Genomic DNA, 21,546 nt, shown 5'->3' with positions numbered 1-21,546 from the left:
GCTGGTTTGTGGTTTTACACTCAGCCGGTCATAATCTGGCCCCTCGGAATTTAATTCATCAGCTCGGGCTTCTTAGCACAGAGGGATATAGACGTCACTAAAATAATCCAGGGAGCCATTGAACAATCAAATTAGCAAATTACAACAAAAATCCCCAGAACGAAGGGGTCCATTACCCAAAGTTATTACAATATATTACCTAAAATGTCTGCTGTTTTAAGATAAAACACCCAATAAAAGAAGTAGGAACTACAATGTGAGTCGGGGAAAGCAATGGGAAAATGACTCGACTCTTAAAAGGAAACTGCAGTAAAATTAACAGGTGACATCTCAGCAAAAGAACCAAAAGGAGGTCAGAAGACAGAGGAATAGAGAGCTCAGAAATAAATCCATACCTATATGATCCATTAATCTATGAAAAAGAAGGCAAGAATATACAATGAGGTAAAGACAGTCTATTAAGTAAACAATGTATTTGTCCAGTTTACAAAAAAAAAGGAACTAACTACTTTCTTGTACCACAGACTAGAATAAACTCAAAAAGAATTAAAGACTTAAATATAAGACCCAAAACCTTTAAAACTCCTAGAAGAAACCATAGGCAGCGAACTCTCTAACACTGCTCTTAGAAATATTTGTTCTGATATAGCTCCTCAGTCAAAAAAAACAAAAGGCAAATTAACAAATAAGCCTAGAACAAGTTAAATATTTTTCACACAGCAAAAAAAACCATCAACAAAAAGAAAAGACAACCTACTCATTGGAAGAAGATATTTGCCAATGATACATCTGATAAGGGGTTAATATCCAAAATTTATTAAAAATCTCATACAACTCAAAGCCAAAAAAAGAGAAATCAATTAAAAAATGGGCACAGGACCTGAATAGACATTTCTCCAAAGAGGATATAAAAATGGCCAATAGACATATGAAAAGATGCTCAGTATCACTAATCATGCTAATCATCCACAAAATGTGAATTAAAACCGCAATGAGATATCACCTCATATTTTTCAGAATAACAATTATCAGTAAATCAAGAAAAAAATGTTGGTGAGAACGTGGAGAAAAGAAACTACATTGTTGGAGGGACTGTGCATTGGTGCAGCCACTATGGAAGATGGCATACAGGGTCCTTAAAAAATTAAAAATAGCCCTGACTGGCGTGGCTCAGTGGACTGAGGTTGACCTGTGAACTGAAAGATTGCTGGTTTCATTCCCAGTCAGGGCACATGCCGGGGTTGCGGACCAGGTCCCCCACTGGGGGTGTGCAAGAGGAAACTGATCGATGTATCCCTCACATATCAATGTTTCTCTCCCTCTCTTTCTCCCTCCCTTCCCCTCTCTCTAAAAATAAATAAATAAAATCTTCTTAAAAAATTAAAAATAGAACTACGTTATGACTCAGCAATCCCGCTTCTGGGTATTTACCCAAAGAAATCCAAAACACTAATTCGAAAAGATACATGTCCCTTATGTTTACCGCAGCATTACTTACAATAGCTAAGACACGGGAGCAATCTAGGTGCCTCTCAGTAGGTAACTGGATAAAGATGAAGTGGTACATATATAAAATGGAATATGACTTGGCCATTAAAAAAATGAAATCGTACCATTCATGGCAATATATAGATGGGCCTAGAGAGTGTTAATGCTGAGTGAACTAAGACAGAGAAAGATAAATACCGTTTGATTTTACTTATATGTGGAATCTAAAGAACAAAATAAATGAGCAAACAAAACAGAAACAGATTCATTTCAGCCACCTCCCCCACCCCCAGGGAGGGCCAATGGCCCACGCCACTGGCCTGAGCTCCCTGGGCAGGGACGACCCCTAGGAGCCCCCGCACTGCCTCCGAGAGCTGGGTGGGAAGGAGGACTTAGCCCGGGGCTTCCTCCAAGCAGGCCCAGGAGAGGAAGAGGAGACCAGCACCGCTCTGCTTCTGACTGCTGTGTGGCCTCATCTTAGAAACAGCACTGGCACCGCAGTTCAAGAGCAAGGAATTGAGTTGAATAAGGGAGAATGTCAGGTAGAGGAAAACCTTGCAAAAGCATGAAGAGGAAGCCATTCTGTCTAAAATTTAAAAGATTGACAATACCAGGTGCTGGCAACGACAAACCTCATACATTGTTGATGAGAATGCAAATGGCACAATCAGGCTGAAAAAACTACTGGATGTTTTCTCGTAAAGTGAAATATACACTCACCATGCGATCCAAGAATTCCACTCCAATGTATTTTCTCATAAAAATGAAAACATATGTCCACACAAACACTTACACATGAATGTTCCCTGCAGCTGTATTCATAATCATCCCAAACTAGAAACAGCCCAAGTGTCTGCCATGGTGAGTAGATAAACAGACTGTGCTTTATGTTCGATGAAATATACTCAGCAATAAAAAGGAATGGACTTCTGACTGACACATGCAACAACGTGGATGAGTCATGCAGACGTTATGCTGAAGGAGAAAAGCTACATGAAAGAAAGAAGACACAGGGAGCATCTACTATGCCTATCAGTCAGGGGCCAGTCAGGAGGCTGAACCCACATGGTAATCAGAAGGGAGAATGCTTAATATATAGAATTATGAATTATAGCAGAGGATCAGAGTAAGAGGGATTGGTTACTAAGAAACAAAGAGAATGCTAAAGAATATAGATAGAAGAAGCAGCCATTACCCCGAAGATCTAAGCTAGAGAGCTCAAAAAAGACGACAGTCCCAGGGTATTCTTGACAGCCCTGGGGACCCTGGTCTCATTGGAGAACGCTTGGCCCGCAGCCACGAAAGGGCAGATTGGAGCCTGTATGGTGCTGCACCTGTGGAACCTGCTGAAAGCCCACCCTCTAGAACTTGCCAGAAGTCCATTCTTTAGGGTGCTGGGGAAAGCAGGTGACAACGAGGCGTCTGGCCAGAGGCGCTCGGTTGGGAAATCCCCTGAGGCGGGTGCGGGGAGGGCGCTGGCTGCGGGCTGCTGCTGACGCCAGACCCGAGGAGCTCGAGCTCTGCAGGAGCCGGGCTGGAGCTACCCGTCCGGAGAACCACATCTGGAAGCAGAGCCCTTTCTTCCCCTGCAGCGTCTCTCCGGCTCGCTCTCCTGGAAGAAGTTAACATCGTGTCAGCCAGCCAAAGAAAAAATATTGAAAGGGCCAAACTCTACTTTTGCAACTTGGTAAGACAGTAAATCCATAACTGGCACACCAGATAATTCCATTTATATGAAACGCTAGAACAGAAAATAGAATTTATAGTGACAGAAAGCCAATTCGCTGTTGCCTTGGGGTGGAAGGGTTGACTGAGAAGGGGTAAACCTTATGGAGGGACAGAAATGGTTACATTGTTAAAACTTAGATCACACATTTAAATGTGTGCAATTTACTGGATGTAAATTATACATTAATAAAGGTAATTTCTTTTTTAAGGTACCCATTCTGGGGGAGAAAATAAAACAGAAACAGAGTCACAGGTACAGAGAACAAACTGATGGGAGGGCGGTTAGGGGACTGGGAGAAAAAGGCGAGAGAATTAAGAAGTACAAATTGGTAGTTACAGAATAGTGATGGGGTTGTCAAGTACAGCACAGGGAATAAGCCAATAATATTGTAATAACTATGTATGGTGTCAGGTGGGGACTAGACTTGTTGAAGAATCACTTTGTAAGTTATATGAATGTTTAACCACTATGCTAAACACCTGAAACTAATATAAAATAATATTGAATGTCAACTGTAATTGAAAAATAACACTACAAAATGAGAAATCCCTTAGGGAACAAAAACAATAAAATGGCAGGTGTAATTGCAGCTAGTCAATAACCACTGAATGTGAATGGATTACATAATCCAAACAGGAGGAGGAGATCGCCACCAGATTAATAAAACAAACCATGATCCAAGTATCTGAGGTGTTCAGCACACTATAGATTCAAAGATACACATAGATTGATTGGAAGTAAGAGCATGAGAAAAGATATATCTGTAAGCAGCATCCACATGAAAACTGGAGAGATTATACAAATATCTGCAAAATAGACTTGAAAAGAAAAAAATGTTACTAGAGATATTGAAGGACATGATATAATGCCAAAAGGGTCAAAGTTTGCGGCTGTATCTAAAACAAAAATAGACAAAAATGTATAGTCATTAATGCCTATACTAGCAAAGAAGAAAACAATCAAATCACGAACTTAATTGTTCAACTTAACAGATATAAAAAATGAGGTACCAAACCCAAAGCAAAGGAAAAAGGAAATTACAAAATTGGAGCTGAAATGAATGAATTAGGGAATAGAAAACTTATAAGGAAGATCCATGAAACCCAAAGTGAGTTATATGGAAAATTTAACAAAATTGACAATCTTTAGCTAGATTGACCTAGAGAAAAAGAGGCAAGATTCACACCCATAGATCAGGAAGAAAGTGGGATATTTCCACTGACATCATGTGTTACATGCCTTTGAGTCGGCCCTGACTCCTGATAACTAACCTCCTGAAGGAGCGACGCCCACAATGTCCCGCCCTCATGCCCTCAACAGGCCTGCTCAGTTCCCATAGACTCCAGCCAACGGCTCCTTTTATGGAGTCAACCCACCCATCTCACAGCTTGTCTTCCTTCCTCTTCTTGCTGCCTTTTATTTTTTCCATCATTATTGTCTTTTCTAAACAATCTTGCCTTCCCATGATGTGCTCAAAGTAGGGCCACTTCAGTTAGAATTATAAAGGAATTTAGTGTAGAGCCATGTGACAAAAAATTAGAATATTTAAATAAAATGCATAATTTCCTCAAAGGACATGAACTACTGAAAATAACTCAAGAATAAATGAAAAATCTGAATAGCACTATAAAAAGTGAAGTGGCTGAATTAGAAAACAGCAAAACAAAAAACAAAGCAACAACAACAAAAAACACCCATAAAGTAAGTCTAGGAGGCCCCAATGCCTTCACACAGAATTCTCTAAAACTTGTAAAGTTTTGTTAGCAGTTCTTCACAAGCTCTTCTGAATAATACAATGGAGAGAGCACTTCACACTCGCTTTGTGAGGCTACTATTGCTCTGATACCAAAACTAGCAAGTGCATCACATAAAAAGAACACACCGTTTTCTTTTGTGAATATGGAGTCTTTAAACTCAAAAAAATGCTAGCAAACCCTATTCAGCAACATATACAAAGAATTATATACCATGACCAAGTGAGATTTATTCCAGGGATGAAAGGTTGGGTTAACATCTCAAAATCTATTAATAAATGAGACCAATAGAGTAAAAAAGCAGAAATAGCAAGATCATCTTGATAGACTCAAAGAAAATAATTAACAAAATCCACCCTTTCATTATTAAAACACTCAGCATACCCAGAGTAGAAGAAAATTTCCAAGCCTTATACAGAGCATCTATGGAAAACTCACAACTATTATTACATTTCATAGTGAAAGACTGAATACTTTACCCCGAAGACAGGAATAAATTATTGTCTATTCCTGTCACTCCATTCAACAGTTTACTAGAGATTGAACCAGAACCATTAGGCAAGAAAAGGAATAAAAATGCTTGTAGATTGATTTGGAAAATGTAAAGCTATCTTTACTTCCAGATAAGATAAGTTATAAGAAAACTCTAAAGAATCCACTGAAAAAACTATTGGAACTGATAATTGAGTTCAGCCAATTTGTAGGACATAAGAACAAAGTATAAAAATAAATTGTATACACTTTTAGTGAACAATATGGTAAAGAAAGGGAATGCATTCACAATAAAATAAAAAAGAATAGTCCTTAGAAATAAATTTAACAAAAGAAGTACAAAATGAATACTCTGAAAACTACAAAACATATACTAAAGGAATAAGTTAATAAATGAGGAAATATCCCAATTTCATGGATCAGAAAACTTAACATTGTTGAAATAGCACTATTTTCCAGGTGATCTAGAGATTCAACACAATACCTATCATGCCCTCAGCTTATTCCTTTATACAAATTCTCAAGCCATTCTATAAAATTACGTGGACTTGAAAGGGGACCAGAATAGCCAAATCAACCTTGAAAGAAAAAATGGTAGGACTACATTTCTTGATTTCAAAATGTTTGTAACATGCAATGGTAATCATGAGTGTGGTACTGATATAAAAATAGACCTAGAGATCTATGGCACAGAATGAGATTTGAGAAATAAACTCATACGTCTATGGTCAACTGATTGAATATTGACTGTAACTGAAAAATAAAAAGAGACAAAATAAATAAATAAAAATAGAATTGAAGTAAAAAAAAACAAGACTTCTTAAAAGAACACAAATGGCTTTCTTACACTAAGAAATCTTAACTTTTCTTTCCTTTTTTTGGAACACTTCTGGTTTTTCGCTTGACTATATTTCAAGTTTGCAAACTCTAAAACCTTTTAATATGCATATATATCATTTATTTCCAATCAAAACCTCCAGACTCAAATTTTTGAGTTAGTTCCACACACTTAAAAAATGATGAAAATGTAAATTTTATGGTATGTGTATATCATCACAATTAAAAGTAAAAATTTTAAGGTAAGCCTTAAAGAACAAAAAATCAACCAAGTAAATTTAAAGACCTACTTGCCATTGTTAAATGATAAATGAATAGTCAGCATCCCATCTAATAGACAGAAAGACCCTCTGAAGGGCTGCACAATACAGAAGGCTTTTAGAGACAGAAACTGAGCAGGGCGAGAAAGTTAATGGCAAAAGAAAAGAATGGATTGTTTCATGGAAGGTCAACTTTCTTCGGAGAGAACTGAGGCAGGGGTTTTATTGGGCAGATTGCCTTGCTAATATTCACTGATTGATTTAAAGTCACATTCCTGGAAGGCAATGAAACTGCAATTAAGTTTTTGTTTGCTGTCCTGGGAGCAAATGACTCCACTTTGGTCCCCTTATTTCCTTTATTTAACAGAAGTACTAATAAATAGTACAACGTGAGTATCCCTTGAAAAAATTATGCTATGTGACTGAAGTCAATCACAAAGGCCACATATTATATAACTCCATTTATATGTCGGAGCAGAAAAGGGAAATCTAGATACACAGAATAGATTGTTTCTAAAACTGGAGAGTGGAAGAGGAAGTCGGGAAGATTGGGAGTGATAGCTTAAGGGCAGAGGACTTTCTTTTTGAGATGGTGAAAATGTTCACAATTTTGCTGTAGTGATCATTGTATATATCTACAAATATGTTGAATACCAATAATGTATGTTTTAATGGAGTGCACTGCGCAGTATGTGGATTACATCTCAATAAAGCTGTTCAAATAAATCAATGCATTGTTCTGCAATGCAAAAGTGTTTTGCAAGCCCATCTCCCAACCAAAGTTTTGGGGTTAAAAAGAAAGTTCTCAAGTTAACACATTTTCACAGTTACGTGTGTAGTGAGAATGCTTAAGATACACTCTCAGCAAATTTCAGATGCTATACAATATATCAAATTATCAAGTGGTAATATTGACATACAATTTTATTAGTCATTTATATGTCAATAAAGTTAGTGAGAAAAAAGTTTTCAGGTTTATCTCATATTTACACATAATTTAATTTTTTTATATTATTAAAAATGGTAATTAATTATCCTAGGGATATTCTAGTGGTTTACATTCCAAAGTTCTCTAGGGACACAAGCAAAAACTGATCTAAATTGAATTTCCTTCCAGTATAAAATGTACACCGGATAATGTAATGAACACACCTCACATTCTAAGAGTCCTTGCACCCAGGCTAGCGCTGTGGCCTTCAATTTCCCACCAGAGCCAAATGCTCTGGGATTCTTTCTCTTAAGGATAAAATGAGTGGGAAGGGGATGGGTGAAAGGTTCAAGACCAGGAGGCAACAAAGATTGAAATGGAGCCAGACTCTATTAAAGATGGGGAAATCACGTTTCATTGTCTATATTTCTAGACAACAGTCACAGTTTCATAAGTGGACTCCCAGTCTTAGGTTAAGACCTTGACCCCTAGAGGACAAAAGGCCCTCTTGTTCTAGTGTGGCCTGTCGTACTGAATCGTCACCTTTAGGTTCCGTACTTGTTCCACCTGGAAATTCAATAAAAAACTCCTTGCGCACTCCTGTGCCCAAGTGTACACAAAATGTCGGGCACAGTCAGCCCTAACCCAGGAAAAGTTTTTATTTGAATGCAAATGTACCAGGCCTGGTAAGGTTTGGAGGAGCTCAGGCTGGTTTGGAAGAGCCTAGCGTCCTCCCGCCTGCTGTCACTCAGGCATGAGGGGGCGGGGCCTAGGGAAATGTCCAATGAAGGACGCCGCTGGGGCAGGTGGGTGGGGTGAGGCACCGAAGCGGCGTGTGGGTTCCTTCTCGCTCCAGCTTCTGTGGGGTTTGCTAATCTTCTGTCGTTAGCGGTCCCTGGTCGCTGTGCTTCAGCCTCCGTCCTGGTGTAATCTGCGCTGGCATGGGAGTCGTGGGAAGGACTCAGGGAAACCCAGGAAACCCAGAAATGGTGAGTGTACCGGAGCCGGGTCGGGAGACCAGGACGACGGGCCGGTTGGAACCGTTGGCTGGACGGCCTCCCGGCGGTCAGGTCCGGAGTCTGCGGACCCGAGTTCCCCGGGGGCGTCGCTAGGAACTCAGTCCCCTCCAGCTCGCTGTGTGGGGGCTGGGCCGACAGCCGGGACCCCGGGCGTCCAGTCGCGTCACTGCGCAGCGTCTTAGACCCCGGCGCCTCTCTGGGCAGCTCCGCGCACACAGACAGCCCCGTGTCTCCCCAGACGGTGCGGTGGGAGGGTCATGGGGACATTAACTGGGAATTCCGACGTGGGAGTAGCTGTGGGGTCCCCAGTTCCTATTTTCACCCCAGTAGTACCTATTTTCTCCTGAGGTTTCCAAATGTTTGAGAAGCAGGGTCTGAAATTCACTACGCTGCCCCCACCCCCCACCAGTTTAGCTCTTCCTCGGACTGGCAAAAAAAAAAAAAAAAGCCTAAATTTGAGATCCCCGCCTTCCCAAACACCAACTTCTCTGTGATTCACGTCACTGTCAAATGTTTGTTCATGGTGCACTTCAAACAGACACAGTATTTTAAACTTTATCATTTTCCCCAAGAGGCATGATGGGTCATTTTTTTAAGATTATATTTGTCTCTGGATATTTTATGTAAAAGGGAAACAAAATAACCACCTTAAACTACTTCCCATGAAATCGTTATGCCTGACCGCCCAGGATCTTCCCTAGGCACAGAGATCCTATAGGAAGTCTTTTGGGTGGAGGTTCCGCTTTGGAAACTTCCTGGGTGATCTCTCCTGCCAGCACTGCCCCTTTCCTGAATTTGTCACCATAAAAAGATTTATTCACTTAGATCTCTGTTTTTCAGTAAGGGTAAAATGCATTTAGTCTATAGAGCTTAAAGACAGTTTAAAATACTTCCAAACAGGCAATAAAGATGTGAATATGAGAAAAAGTAAAATATTCCTGTAGTGCACTTTGTTAAGAATTCTGATTCACTCTTTCTTTCCCCTAGCTGTTGTGGTAGGTTTCTCAGGCCTCTTCCATACTTCTGGTTGTTTTCAAATGAAATTCCAGGGGTCAGACTTACAGACCAGAAGTGTTCAAGTATGATTAAAACCAGTTTCTTGCCATACAAATAATAATTAACTGGCATCTACTTTTCTTTGCTTTTTTTTGGTCTTGGTTTTGGGTTTTTTGTCATCTATTCATCTGAAAGGAACAGATATTTACGGCTTTCTGGCAGGACTAGTAAAAATGCTATACAATTTTCTTCCTTTCTTTCCACATAAACATTGGGTTTAAGGGATTTTGCTAGGTTGTTCAAAAACTAGATTTGTATTGTCAACGTAAGAAACATTTAAACCTGTAGAGACATTTTATGTGTTTATGTGAGCCAAGCTGACAGCAATTGCCAGGAAGTAAAATCTGGAGAGGAATAAGGGTTTACTTGAAATCCATGGGTGGTAGATTGGGGGGAGGGAGAAGCAAATCAGTGGGGGTGGGGAGGAATCTTGTGGATTGGCTAAGAAGTAAGAAAACAAACAGCTACAAACTTCTTTTAGGAAGGTGGGTATGGGATAGTTAACACTTAACAATTAACACAATAACAATGACAATGAGGGGTTGAATGGTCTCTGCTCTGGTGCAGTGAGGGGTCCGAAAAAAGGAAATCACCCTGACATTCCAAAGCTATGTTATCATAGGTGCAAAAACATAATAGCCAGACTCAGTTAAGGTAAAGATTGGCCTTTGTCAGGGAAGATGCGGGCCTAGGACAAGACTACCTGCCATGACCTGCTTTTAGTTAAAAAGTTTTAAGCGCAGATCATCCTCTGTTGTTTCTTTAGGTCTCTGCGTTTGTAAGGCTGCCATTCAGGCCTCCCCTGAGCTTGTCAGTTTTAGTTCTGTGGCCTCTAGTCCCAGTGTCAATTTCAATTATCAACAGCGTTTCAAGTACCTCCCTTGCTGGAGCACAATCTAAAGCCCCCTGCAAAGGGAAACACTTGAAGGCCCAGTGCATCTTCCTGGGGAGCCTCCCCCTACATGTGTCCTTGGGGCTCACACCCACCAGGGAAGGGGGCTGTGCCCTGAGAGAGGCTGCAGCCCTGGGAAGCTGCGGGTGCACCTGCTCAGGGGGGTTAGGGATCCCTGATGCTCCTGAGGTTGTAGTTTTCTAGGCCCGGACGTTTTTAGACCTTATGTTTGAGTTTTGCATCCACAGTGTAGGTGCCCGCAGTGTAATTTGTACACGTGGAGAAGGCTGTGAAGATCAGGGTTCTGTCTTCTTGACAAAACATTTGTTAATTTGGGGTTCATTTGGATCAAAGTTAAACTAGGCCAGGCTGAGAGTTCCCTCACTTGTGAGAAGGGACGCCTCGGGGAGGGAGCGCGTCCCTGCTCGCAGGAGGGGAGGGTGTGTGGCTCCCAGAGTGCACTCCTGGGGCTGCTCAGGTGTCACTTCCCCTGGGACTGACCCACTCTAGAAGTTGTCAGCAGGGAATGTTTAGATCTTAAGTCTGGAAATATGTTAAACATTCTGAATGTGAGTTTCCTTTTGAACTGTAGGAAAGCGGGCTGCTTGTGTTTTTCGATTCCAATATTTGTGTTTCTTTTCTTGGATTTCTTTTTCCATTGAAGGCTGCAGCCCTTTGTGTTCTAGTTTCCATGGGCACTTGGGCTTTGTTTTGTTTTAAAGATTTTATTTATTATTTATTTTTAGACAAAAGGGGAAGGGAGGGAGGAAGAGGGGGAGAGACAGCATTGTGCTGTTGCCTCTCATGTGCCCCCCCCCCCCCCAACTGGGCATCCTGCCGGCAACCCAGGCATGTACTTTGACTGGGAATCAAACCAACGACCCTTTCTCTCGCAGGCCCGTGCTCAATCCACTGAGCCGCACCAGCCAGGGCAGGGTTTTAAAGTGTAATTAATTCTGTCTAAACCTCATACATGGCAGGAGACTCCCCATCCTGGCTGTAACTGGACTTACGTGACTGCATTTCAGAAACCTCTCACTGGGAGGTGGGCCCCTTGTCTCAACCCTCGTTAACACAGGGGAGCTCTTCCCCGTCCACTCTTCCTGGAGCGCAGGTGCGGCCAGGGTGCACCCCAGCTCCGCTTCCCTTCTCTGAGCCGCCTGCCTCTGCTCTGCCCTAGAGTTTCACCCAGAAAGATAGAGTGGGTCCTGTCCCAGCTGCCATCCTGTGTGAGCCCTTGGCTGGTCCTTGCGGCTTCCATAGAGACCGCCTACCTCTGACTCCTAGATGGACTTACTTAAAAAAATAAAATAAAATATAGATAAAGTCAGAGATGGGAGGTGGATGCTTTTAAGTTTTTAGGTAGTGTTTCCATTTTTAGCTCATGATTGTGCATGTCCCTAGAGAACATTGGCATTTAAAAGGGAATACTACTCCTAATTTATTTTAATGGATGGGAGGAAAAGGCAATTAAATATCTGCTTTTATTGATATGAGGAAAACATCTCAAAGTTTATGTAAATCTGTGTAATTCCTAGTCCTTTTCAGAACTTAATTGAAATCCCTTAATGCATCATAATATATGCTACTCATTTCTTAAAATATCCTTTGTTTCATACATAGTGGAGGGACAAACTATTATGTCCCTTGTCCTTTTAGTTAGAGATTTGTAAAAATCTTATGATTTTTTTTATATCCATTAGTAGTTTTAAGTCTTGGAGTAGTTTTTTATGCAGAAATTAACATTAAGTTAACTTTAAAAAGCAAAAGTTAGTTAAAAATAATGAGTACGTAAGAGAAAGTATGGTATGTCTACATTTCCTCCCTTGTTTTATATAAATAATTAATGGGAAAGTATAAAAATTCCTGAGTTAGGAAACTAACTTCAGAAGCTTCCCTGCCCTCATTCTGCTCCACTCCTGTGCTCTTACTCCATCCTCCCTCAAAAAACCAGCTTTGGTCACTTCTTTGATCACTTCTTGTTAGTGTTTCTTTATATTAACACAAACCAGTGCAAATGCCATTATTTCTTGCCCATGTTTATTCTTGTCATGAGTGGTCAGGCTCTAAATGCCTGATGTTTGACTCCAGAAAACTTAAGGCTCAGCCCTCCCTGTCTCCCTGGTCCTTCTTATCTGTCAGGCTGATAAGAACCTGGAGGCTCCTGCTCTGTGAGCTGCTGCTTGCTGGGCGCCCCTCCTGTGCTCTGTGCTGCCCTGTGACACATTGTTGACCCGCCGAGCCTGGGTTGTGTATACAGAGGACTCAGTGGAGAGTTGTGGTAATTGCTCGCCCTTTGGGAGCAGGAGTAAGGGAATTGGACCCTCCTCATAGCCGGCTTGGGTCGATACCTTGCCAGAACCCTACTGTGTGTTTTGTATGATCATGTGAGTGAATCTAGGGTCCTCCCAACATTAGAGGGGGAATTAGGGTAGTATGAGGGTAACTCTACCCTGTGAACGAGGTGAGCCCGTACTCCTTAAAGAGTGACTTTTTCAGAGTGGGCTGAGTCCACTCTCCTAATACAAGAGGGCTCACTGGGACCCGTAAGTACCTCTGTTACTGCTGTCCCTGTCTCCACTGCAACACAAACCTGCTGCTCTGAGTTCTGGGAGACAACACCCAGAACCTCACTGAGGCACAGCCAAGCGATTCGCTTAAACCCCTTTCAACCCAGGGCACTTCAACTTTATTAAGCAACCAGTGCCCGTTGAGGAGGCTGGCAACGCTGGCGGCAATGATGTGAGGCCCTCTGGAGGAGTGCGCTTTACAAATACCAGAGCATCCCCCGCCCAAATATACCCAGGACCTAAAACACAAAACGGGAAGGATCAGGGGTGGGGAACAGAGGGGGAAAGGTACAAAAACAAAGGTCCACAATTTGACCTAATTGCAAATTCAAAATATACTGAAAGAATTTAACATAACAGGAAAGAAGAAAGGTCCCTGTTTGATTTTTGGTTCTCTGCAACATAGGTTTGAAATATTAGTGATATCTTCTCTCATAGACTGATTTACAAAATTTTTTATAATTAATCAAATTAGATGTCTATGTACAGATATACCTGGGGACCCCACTAAATTTAAGCAACTTACCTCATCATCTCAGGGAATTCTTTGTGCAGCACAGAGGACAAGTAGGTGGACTTTGCCTTAACCAGCGGAACTCTCACCTTGCCCAAATGCCTCACAGTTATCACCCATTGTCCTAAAATACCCCCCCGGGAAAGCTCTGAACTTGTGATTCACAAGGTAAAATTAAGTCTTTACTACTTTCAAATTGGCTTGACAAAGTAGATACCACAGAACTTACCATCCAACTAAGATCTTTAATTTAAAAATTCAGTTACAGTTTACATTTAACATTATTCTGCATTAGTTTCAGATGTACAGCAGAGTGGTTAGAAAATCATGTACTTTACAGAGCGGTTGCCTCCCTGATGCTTCAAGCAGCCACCTGGCCCCATACATAAATCTCACCATATTATTGGCTGCACTTCCTACACTGTAATCCGTGTGACTGTTCTCTAACTACCAATTTGTTGCTCAATCTCTTCAGATTTTTCACCCTCCTGCTCACTGCCCTTTTGACCACTGTCAGTTTTCTGTTTCTGTGAGTCTGTTTCTATGTTGTCTGTTTTTTTGTTTGTTTGTTTGTTTGTTTTTGTTCCCTCAACTAATATTAATTAGTTAACATGGCCCATTTTATAATGAATTAAACAGGACCTTGAATGATTGAAAACCATTGTAAGCATCCGTTTAGGAAGAAGTGTTTATCCCCAGTGCTTCTCTTTTAGCAGCCTTATTTGGTCTGCTCTTGAACCTGGGAAAAATGAATGACGCCTCATGGTGGATTCCTGAAACCTTGAGGTTGTGATCTCAGTAGATAAAACCTATACCCAGCCCCCAACATCATGGAAGGAAATTACGAGCTCCTTCTACTCAGCAACTGGTAAGTGTCCCACAGATTTGGCTAAGGTTGTTCCTAGATGCCGATTTTAACAGCCTCTCAACTGCAGTTGGCCTTCACCTCTGAAGGGACATGCTACGTACACCTTTACCTGGTTCCTCTCAGGAAACCTCAGTCGCCTTGCCGTCCCTCAGCCTCTGCAGGCAGGATCTGAACTCCATCAGGTTTGCTCCAGGAGCAGGGATGTGACATCACACTCATGACAGCCCTCTCTGGGGACATTTATTTCACATTCATTCAGTACATAGAAATATTGAAAAAAGGAGTTTGCAAAAAGTGGATGGCCATTGACCTACACATATTGTAAGGCCCTAGTATTTGGTTAAGGTCCAGAGAATTATTTGGTAATCAGACAGCTGCTCCATGCTTTTGGTGTCGGGGAGGCAACATATTCCTTGTTTACAAGTTTTACTTGAGCCCGTTTATGCTCTAACTAGCAAATTAGCCCACCTTGAGGGCACCCCTATGACAGAAGGCTCTAGACCATTTAAATTGCCACAAATAGGCACTCCTGTTAGTGCCTTTTGTTTTGTTTACTTGTTTGGTTTTTGTTTTTTAAGAGAGATGGGAAGGGAGGGAGGAAGAGAAGGAGAGAAACTTCAGTGTGATAAAGATAGATTGGTTGCCTATTGTACATGCCCGAACCTGCAACCTAGGCATGTGCCCTGACTGGGAACTGAACCGGCAATCTTTTGCTTTGTGGGACAACCACCAACTGAACCACACTGACCAGGGCTCCTGTTAGTGTCTTTTGAGTCACCCTCCCTGTAGAGGCTTCAGTGACCTCTTATGCCTCATGGAGTTACCCGTGGGAACCTGCCCTACGCCCTACACTATATTCCATTACAACTACAGTTATCATCGTGTACTGGGATCTCTTGAAAATAAAATCTCATCATAAACAGTGAGCATGTTATCTTTGCTGAGCTGACCGTTCTGCCTTTGGCCTGGAAAACGGTACTCCACCCAGTAAGGACACCTGCTGATATGTCCATGTGATAAGACGGATCCAAATCATAGTCCTGTGGCTTAAACCACCTGCAGAATGGTGGCACCTTCTCCGTTTAGTCTATTGAAAGATACTGTGAAGATGGGAAAAGTTACCACTCTCCCAAACAGTGTCCTCAGGGATTCTTTGGGGTTTGCTGAGTGCACGGGGCTGGGGAATGCACACCCTTTCAGGATGACAGTACACACATAATGATGGGTCTCAGTGGAGAGGTGCTGCCCTTCGTCTCTTAATTGGGATATTCCTGATCAAGGACCAAGCCCCAGGGTCACACAACTCATCAAACAGCAGGCAGTCATCTTACTACTGGCCCGCAGTTGGCCCCGTCAGCATATGTTCACAGACTCTAGGACAATTGTCTAACATGGTCCCTTTGTGGTAAAAGAATTCTGGGGATGTCTTTAATAGATACCCAAAATATAAATGGAGGTAACACTTTTCTGTACATTACTAAGTCCACTATACCAGGACTCACCAGGAAACTGCTGAGCCACATTGGAGTTCCGGAATCTGCTCATAGTAACCATGGGATTCTGAGAATAAACAACACCGCACTCTCCAGCAGGGCATTTCATGGGAGTTTTACCTCCCTTACTGGTCTCAGGCCATAGAGCACCATGCTGGCTTATTGAAGCTGGTTCAAAGCAGTTGAATGAATGACATCCTGTTTCAGTCATCGGTCAGCCACGGGAAGTAAATTGTGATGAGTCTGTCTTTATCTTTGTAATGTACTTTCTTCCAGAGCAGTTTTAGGTTTACAGAAAAGGTGATCACAGAGTAGAGAGAGTTCTGTGATGAATATTAAACAAGTTAAAAGCAGAACCTCCCAACAAGAATGTTTTCATTCTGCCAGCTTCGTCTATGTACTAAAGGCCTGAAGTACTTTAGGGACAAAATAGCCAGGTGGACCTTATTAAAGGTTGATTTCCACGGCTTTCCTGGACTCCCCATGTGTGATGTTGGTAATAGAAAAAAAAGTTTTCAGTTCTTCACTCTGTTTTTACTGATTAAATAATATATTGATTTGACTCTTCCCTCATGGAGGTCTGTATGTAGTAGATAATAAGGAAGGAGATGAAAGAATTTTTTTCACAAAGTATTGATAGTCTTAAAACCAAAATACTTGTTTCATTTTTATCGCATTCTGCTATTTCCCACCATACTGTGGACTCTGCCATTAGAGAGCAATAATGTGTAATGTGATCACAGTAAAAGTGCACAAGTAATTTCCATGTCTTCCTGAGTGTGGGCAGTAAGTTCATGATGATCAGTCATAGAATAAATATTTCTATGAGATGACAGAATCATGTGTCTTTTATATAAATGGGGTCTAGGTGTCCAGTGCTGTCAGTCTCATTCATTCCACACTACATATATTTGGGGTGTTTTAGGACTCACTGGCCATTGAGGATGTGGTGGTGACCTTCACCGTGGAGGAGTGGGCCTTACTGGATTCTTCACAGAAAAAACTCTACAAGGATGTGATGCGGAAAACCTTCAAGAACCTGGCCTCCGTAGGTGAGGATGACAAATTACCTTCCGTTCACCAATTGGAGAACAAGTGTCTGTTGCTTATTGGTGTTTTTTCTAAGATTTGGATCATGAAAAGGTGGGACATTGGTAAATAAATTTAATATGGTCACAGCTACAAATAAACCTAGAATCTACTATTTCTCTAATTTTAATATTTTGGGGTTTTTTTTTTTTGTTGTTTACATTTTAGGGAAAAAATGGGACACTCATGACATTGAAGAACTGTATAAAAACCAGGGAAGAAAACTAAGGTGAGTGGCACAGTAATAGTGGCTGGTTGAAAATCTGATTTGTTATGAAATTTTTTTAAAGGAAACAAAACAAATAATTCTTGTTTCAAATTTAGTTACTGTATTAGAAAATGTTCACGAAAAATGCCATTTGTATATATGACATAGGTGTTCAGTGTTTGCAAAAGAGCTTACTTCAAAGTAGTATTAAATTTTTATGATTATTACTGTTTTAATAATAGAAAGGGTAAAATCCTCTTGCAGGACATTTTTTATATTGAACTGTAAACAATTGAGACAAAGCAGAACACCTATACTTTTTGTTTGTTTGCTTTTTTATAGAGAGAGGGGAAGGGAGGGAGAAAGAAAGGGAGAAAGACATCAATCAGTTGCCTCGTGTACGCCACCCTGGCGTGGGACCGAACCCACAACCCAGGCATGTGCCCTGACTGGGAATCGAACCAGTGACCTTTCGCTTTGCAGGACGACACCCAGCCAACTAAGCCATACGGGTCAGGGCTAGAACACCTACACTCTTCATATAAAGGGGTAGTTTAAATATTCAAATAAATAAAAAATTGTTAATAAAATCCATTAATACTGTACTTCTTGTGTTTTACAGAAATTATATGGTAGAGAAACTCTGTGAAAATAAAGAGGGTAGTCAAAGTGGAGAAAACTTCACTCTTATTTCAAATATGAATCTGAACAAGAAAACCACTGGAGTGAAACCACATGAATGCAGCACATGTGGAAAAGTCTTCATGCATCATTCGTCCCTTAATAAGCACATCAGATATACTGGACACAAATGTTACAGCTATAAAAAATATGGGGAAAAGCTATATAAGTGTAAAGTGTGTGGGAGAGCCTTCAGTTATCACCAATGGGCTGAAAAACATGAGAGAAATCATTATAAAGAGAAAAAATATAAGTGTAAGGAATGTGGGAAAACATTTTGCGCTCATGCATCCCTTCAAACACATAAAAGGATTCACACAGGAGAGAAACCCTACAAATGTAAGGAATGTGGGAAAGCCTTCATGTGGCAGACAGGATTTCGGAGACACATGATAATGCACGCTAGAGATTCTCCATATAAATGTAAGGAATGTGGTAGAACCTTCAGTTGTTCCACTTCATTGAGGACACATGAAAGAACTCATACTGGAGAGAGACCCTATCAATGTAAGGCGTGCGGAAAAGCCTTTAGATCTTACAGTTCCTTACAAATACATGAAAGGACTCACACAGGAGAGAAACCTCATAAATGTAAGCAATGTGGTAAAGCTTTCAATTGTCCCAGTTCTTGCCGAAAGCATGAAAGAGCTCATACTGGAGAGAAACCTTACGAATGTAAGGAATGTGGGAGAACTTTTGGTGGTCTCTCAGGCATTCGCGTACACATGATCACTCACACTGGGGAAGGACCTTATAAATGTAAGGAATGTCATAGAGCTTTTATTTCTCCCAGTTCATTTCGGATACATGAAAGGATTCACACTGGGGAGAAACCCTATAAATGTAAAGAATGTGGTAAAGCCTTTAGTTATTACTCTTCTTTTCAATTACATGAAAGAACTCACACTGGAGAGAAACCATATGAATGCAAGGACTGTGGGAGAAGCTTCCCTCGTTACCAAACCTTAAAACGGCACATGGGAGTGCACACTGGAGAGAAACCCTACGAATGTAAACAATGTGGTAAAGCCTTCAGGTATTATCTTCCCTTCCAAAAGCATGAAAGAAGTCATTCTGAAGAGGAAACCTGTGCATGTAAGCAATGTGGTAAAACCTACAGAGATTACAGTTCCTTAGAAACACATAAAAGAACTCATAATGGAGAGAAACCCTATGAATGTAAACAATGTGGTAAAGCCTTCAGATGTTTATCTTGGTTTGGGAAACATGAAAGAACTCATACTGAGGGGGGACCTAATGAATGCAAGGAATGTGGGAAGGTCTTCTCTCGTAACCAAACCTTAAAAATACACATGAGGGTGCACACTGGAGAGAAACCCTACAAATGCCAACAGTGTGGTAAAGCCTTCAGATATTCCTCTTCGTTCAGAATTCATAGAAGAAAGCATGAAAGAAATCTTTGGAATGTAAGCAGTGTGGTAAAGCCTATGATTCCTTAAAAACACAAAAAACCTCATGGGAAGCCCTATTGATACCAGAGATTTGGAAGACCTTCAGGTGTTATCAAAGTTTCTGATGACATGAAATCACACAGGAGAAAAACACTGAATGGAAACATGGTAGAGTTTTCTCAACAAGGTTTTTAAATACATGAACTCACTGAAGAGGAATTCTGTGAATTTAAATATGGTAAAGTTTTTGTCACACTAGAGATAAACAAATGTAAAGAGTATGGAAAGGCTGTAGTCATACCAGCTCCTTCCAAAGTCATGAAAGGACTCACTGGGTAAAACTTGCTGAGTGTAAACTATGTGGGAACAACTTCTAATTGTCTACATTCTTACATGTGAAAACTTTCACCAAACAAAACAAATAGAAGTAGCATGAAAAAGCTTAATGGAAATTAATCCATGTATAATGTTCCAGACAACAACACGAAAGTTATTAATAAAGTTGTAAATAGCCTGGCCGGTAGCTCAGTTGGTTAGGGTGTCATCTAGATATGCCAAAGCTGTGGCTTCAATCCCCAATCAGACCACAAAGAAGAAACAATCAATGACTATAAATAAGTGGAACAACAAATTGTGCATATTGAAGTGACATTCTTGCACTATAAATATGTACTATTCAACAACAGTACATAAGATTAGTAGGTAGTGCCTGTTTCTTGAATCTATTTTTAAAAAATTTTTGAAGCCTGTTGGATTGATGGGTGAGTTGAAGTGTATTTCAAGTATGCATTTAGGTTTAATTTTTTTTTTTATAATGTTCTGTGCTAAGAGGCCGTTGAAATTTGACAGTGTGGTATTTGTTGGGATTTTCCAACTGGCCTTGTGGCAGTTTCTGTAGATTTCTAGTTCATTATATATATACTACCTTCCTTAGTGACAAAGTTTCTCTTAGATTTCAAATATAAGAGGCTGACTTCATATGTGTAAACACGTATGTTGAGTATGACAAGTTTATGGAAGAATATGGTTTCATGTGAATTATTTTCATATTTGGACTTCTACTTTTGGTTCTTTTTTCTGACTATTCACTGAGTAGACTTTAAGAAGGGAGACCTGTGACAGGACAAAAACCTAGAGCTGGGATGTATCCCTGTGAGTAATAGCTAGGTTTTCTGAAATCCATCCCCTTCATGGTTCCTTCTTAGAATTCACCAGTACCTTTACTTGCATAAGATTTCAGAAAGCAGCAAAGAAGGCCATAGTCAGATTTTGAAGGCATCATTCAGAAAGAACTACATAGGAGTTTCAAAGATAACCACCTTTTATTCCATTTTCTGGACTTTTTTTGTACTTCCAATCAAAAGTATCCTCAAAACTACCACCAACTGTTTCATATGCATTTGCTAAGAGATGGAGATTTCCACTCTACATCTGTAGAGATATTTTCAGAAGATCCACATCAAAGTTCCATCAGAGTTTGGATTTTTTAGTCAGCCCTCTTGTCCACCAGGGAACAGCAGGCCTTTGAACTTGGGAATATCGTCTGATTCCCCTCTCCTCTAGATTATGTCCATTTAAGGTCTAGTTTGTATAGGAAACACCTTATGTTGTCAACAGTGCCAGTCAGCAGGTGGTCCGGACTCACCATGACATCTACACTTGTGTGCTCACAAAGACAGATGTAGGGGTTTGGTTCTCCAATGCGTTGCACACCGGCTGCCTTGACCTGGTCCTTTTATTTGAAAATGTGAAAATAAACACATTTTTTCTCTTTGGAAGACTGGAGTGGGATGGTCCTGTTAGTTGTAGCTGAATGTATTCTTTCAATGTTTTTAATTACTTTTGATGGTATCTGATTAAAACTGGTTTTTTGGTCAAAGGATGCTTCTGTTTTTCCATTCCAGAAATATTTTATTACTGTTTCCTAAGTTGTAAGGTGCTAACAAATAGAACACACATGCACCACTTAATAATGGGGATACATTATGAGGAATGCATTGTCAGGTGATCTGTCATTGTGCAGATGTCATAGAGTGAACTTACACTAACCCAGCTGCCATAGCCTGCTGCACACCTGTGCTGTATGGTCTAGGCCATTGCTCCTAGGCTGCATGTTTGTGCAGCATGTTAGTGTACTGAGAACGGAAGGAAATTGTAGCAGGGAAACTTGTGTATTTAAACATCTAAATGTGGAAATGGGATAGTAGAAATAAAGGGTGTTTGTTTTTTTAAATGGTACACCTGTATAGGACACTT

The 21,546-nt window shown here is 40.7% G+C and overlaps 1 protein-coding gene across 1 annotated transcript; it reads left to right on the top strand.

Annotated features, from left to right (window-relative positions):
* Positions 1-8,327: 8,327 nt before the first annotated feature.
* Positions 8,328-19,415, top strand: LOC129061489 (zinc finger protein 709-like). Its single transcript, XM_054562153.1, is given in 5 exon segments — positions 8,328-8,477; positions 16,826-16,952; positions 17,158-17,218; positions 17,820-19,285; positions 19,288-19,415. Coding segments are annotated over 5 exon segments (1,830 nt in total). The 5' UTR covers positions 8,328-8,429.
* The last annotated feature ends 2,131 nt before the right edge of the window (positions 19,416-21,546 follow it).

The sequence above is a fragment of the Pteronotus mesoamericanus genome, unplaced genomic scaffold (genome assembly GCF_021234165.1).
Source record: "Pteronotus mesoamericanus isolate MK-2021 breed Mesoamerican mustached bat unplaced genomic scaffold, CSHL_Meso_final scaffold_636, whole genome shotgun sequence".
NCBI classification, from domain to species: domain Eukaryota; kingdom Metazoa; phylum Chordata; class Mammalia; order Chiroptera; family Mormoopidae; genus Pteronotus; species Pteronotus mesoamericanus.
The sequence above is the reverse complement of the archived record's forward strand: the minus strand, read 5'-3'. Positions and strand labels throughout refer to the sequence as shown.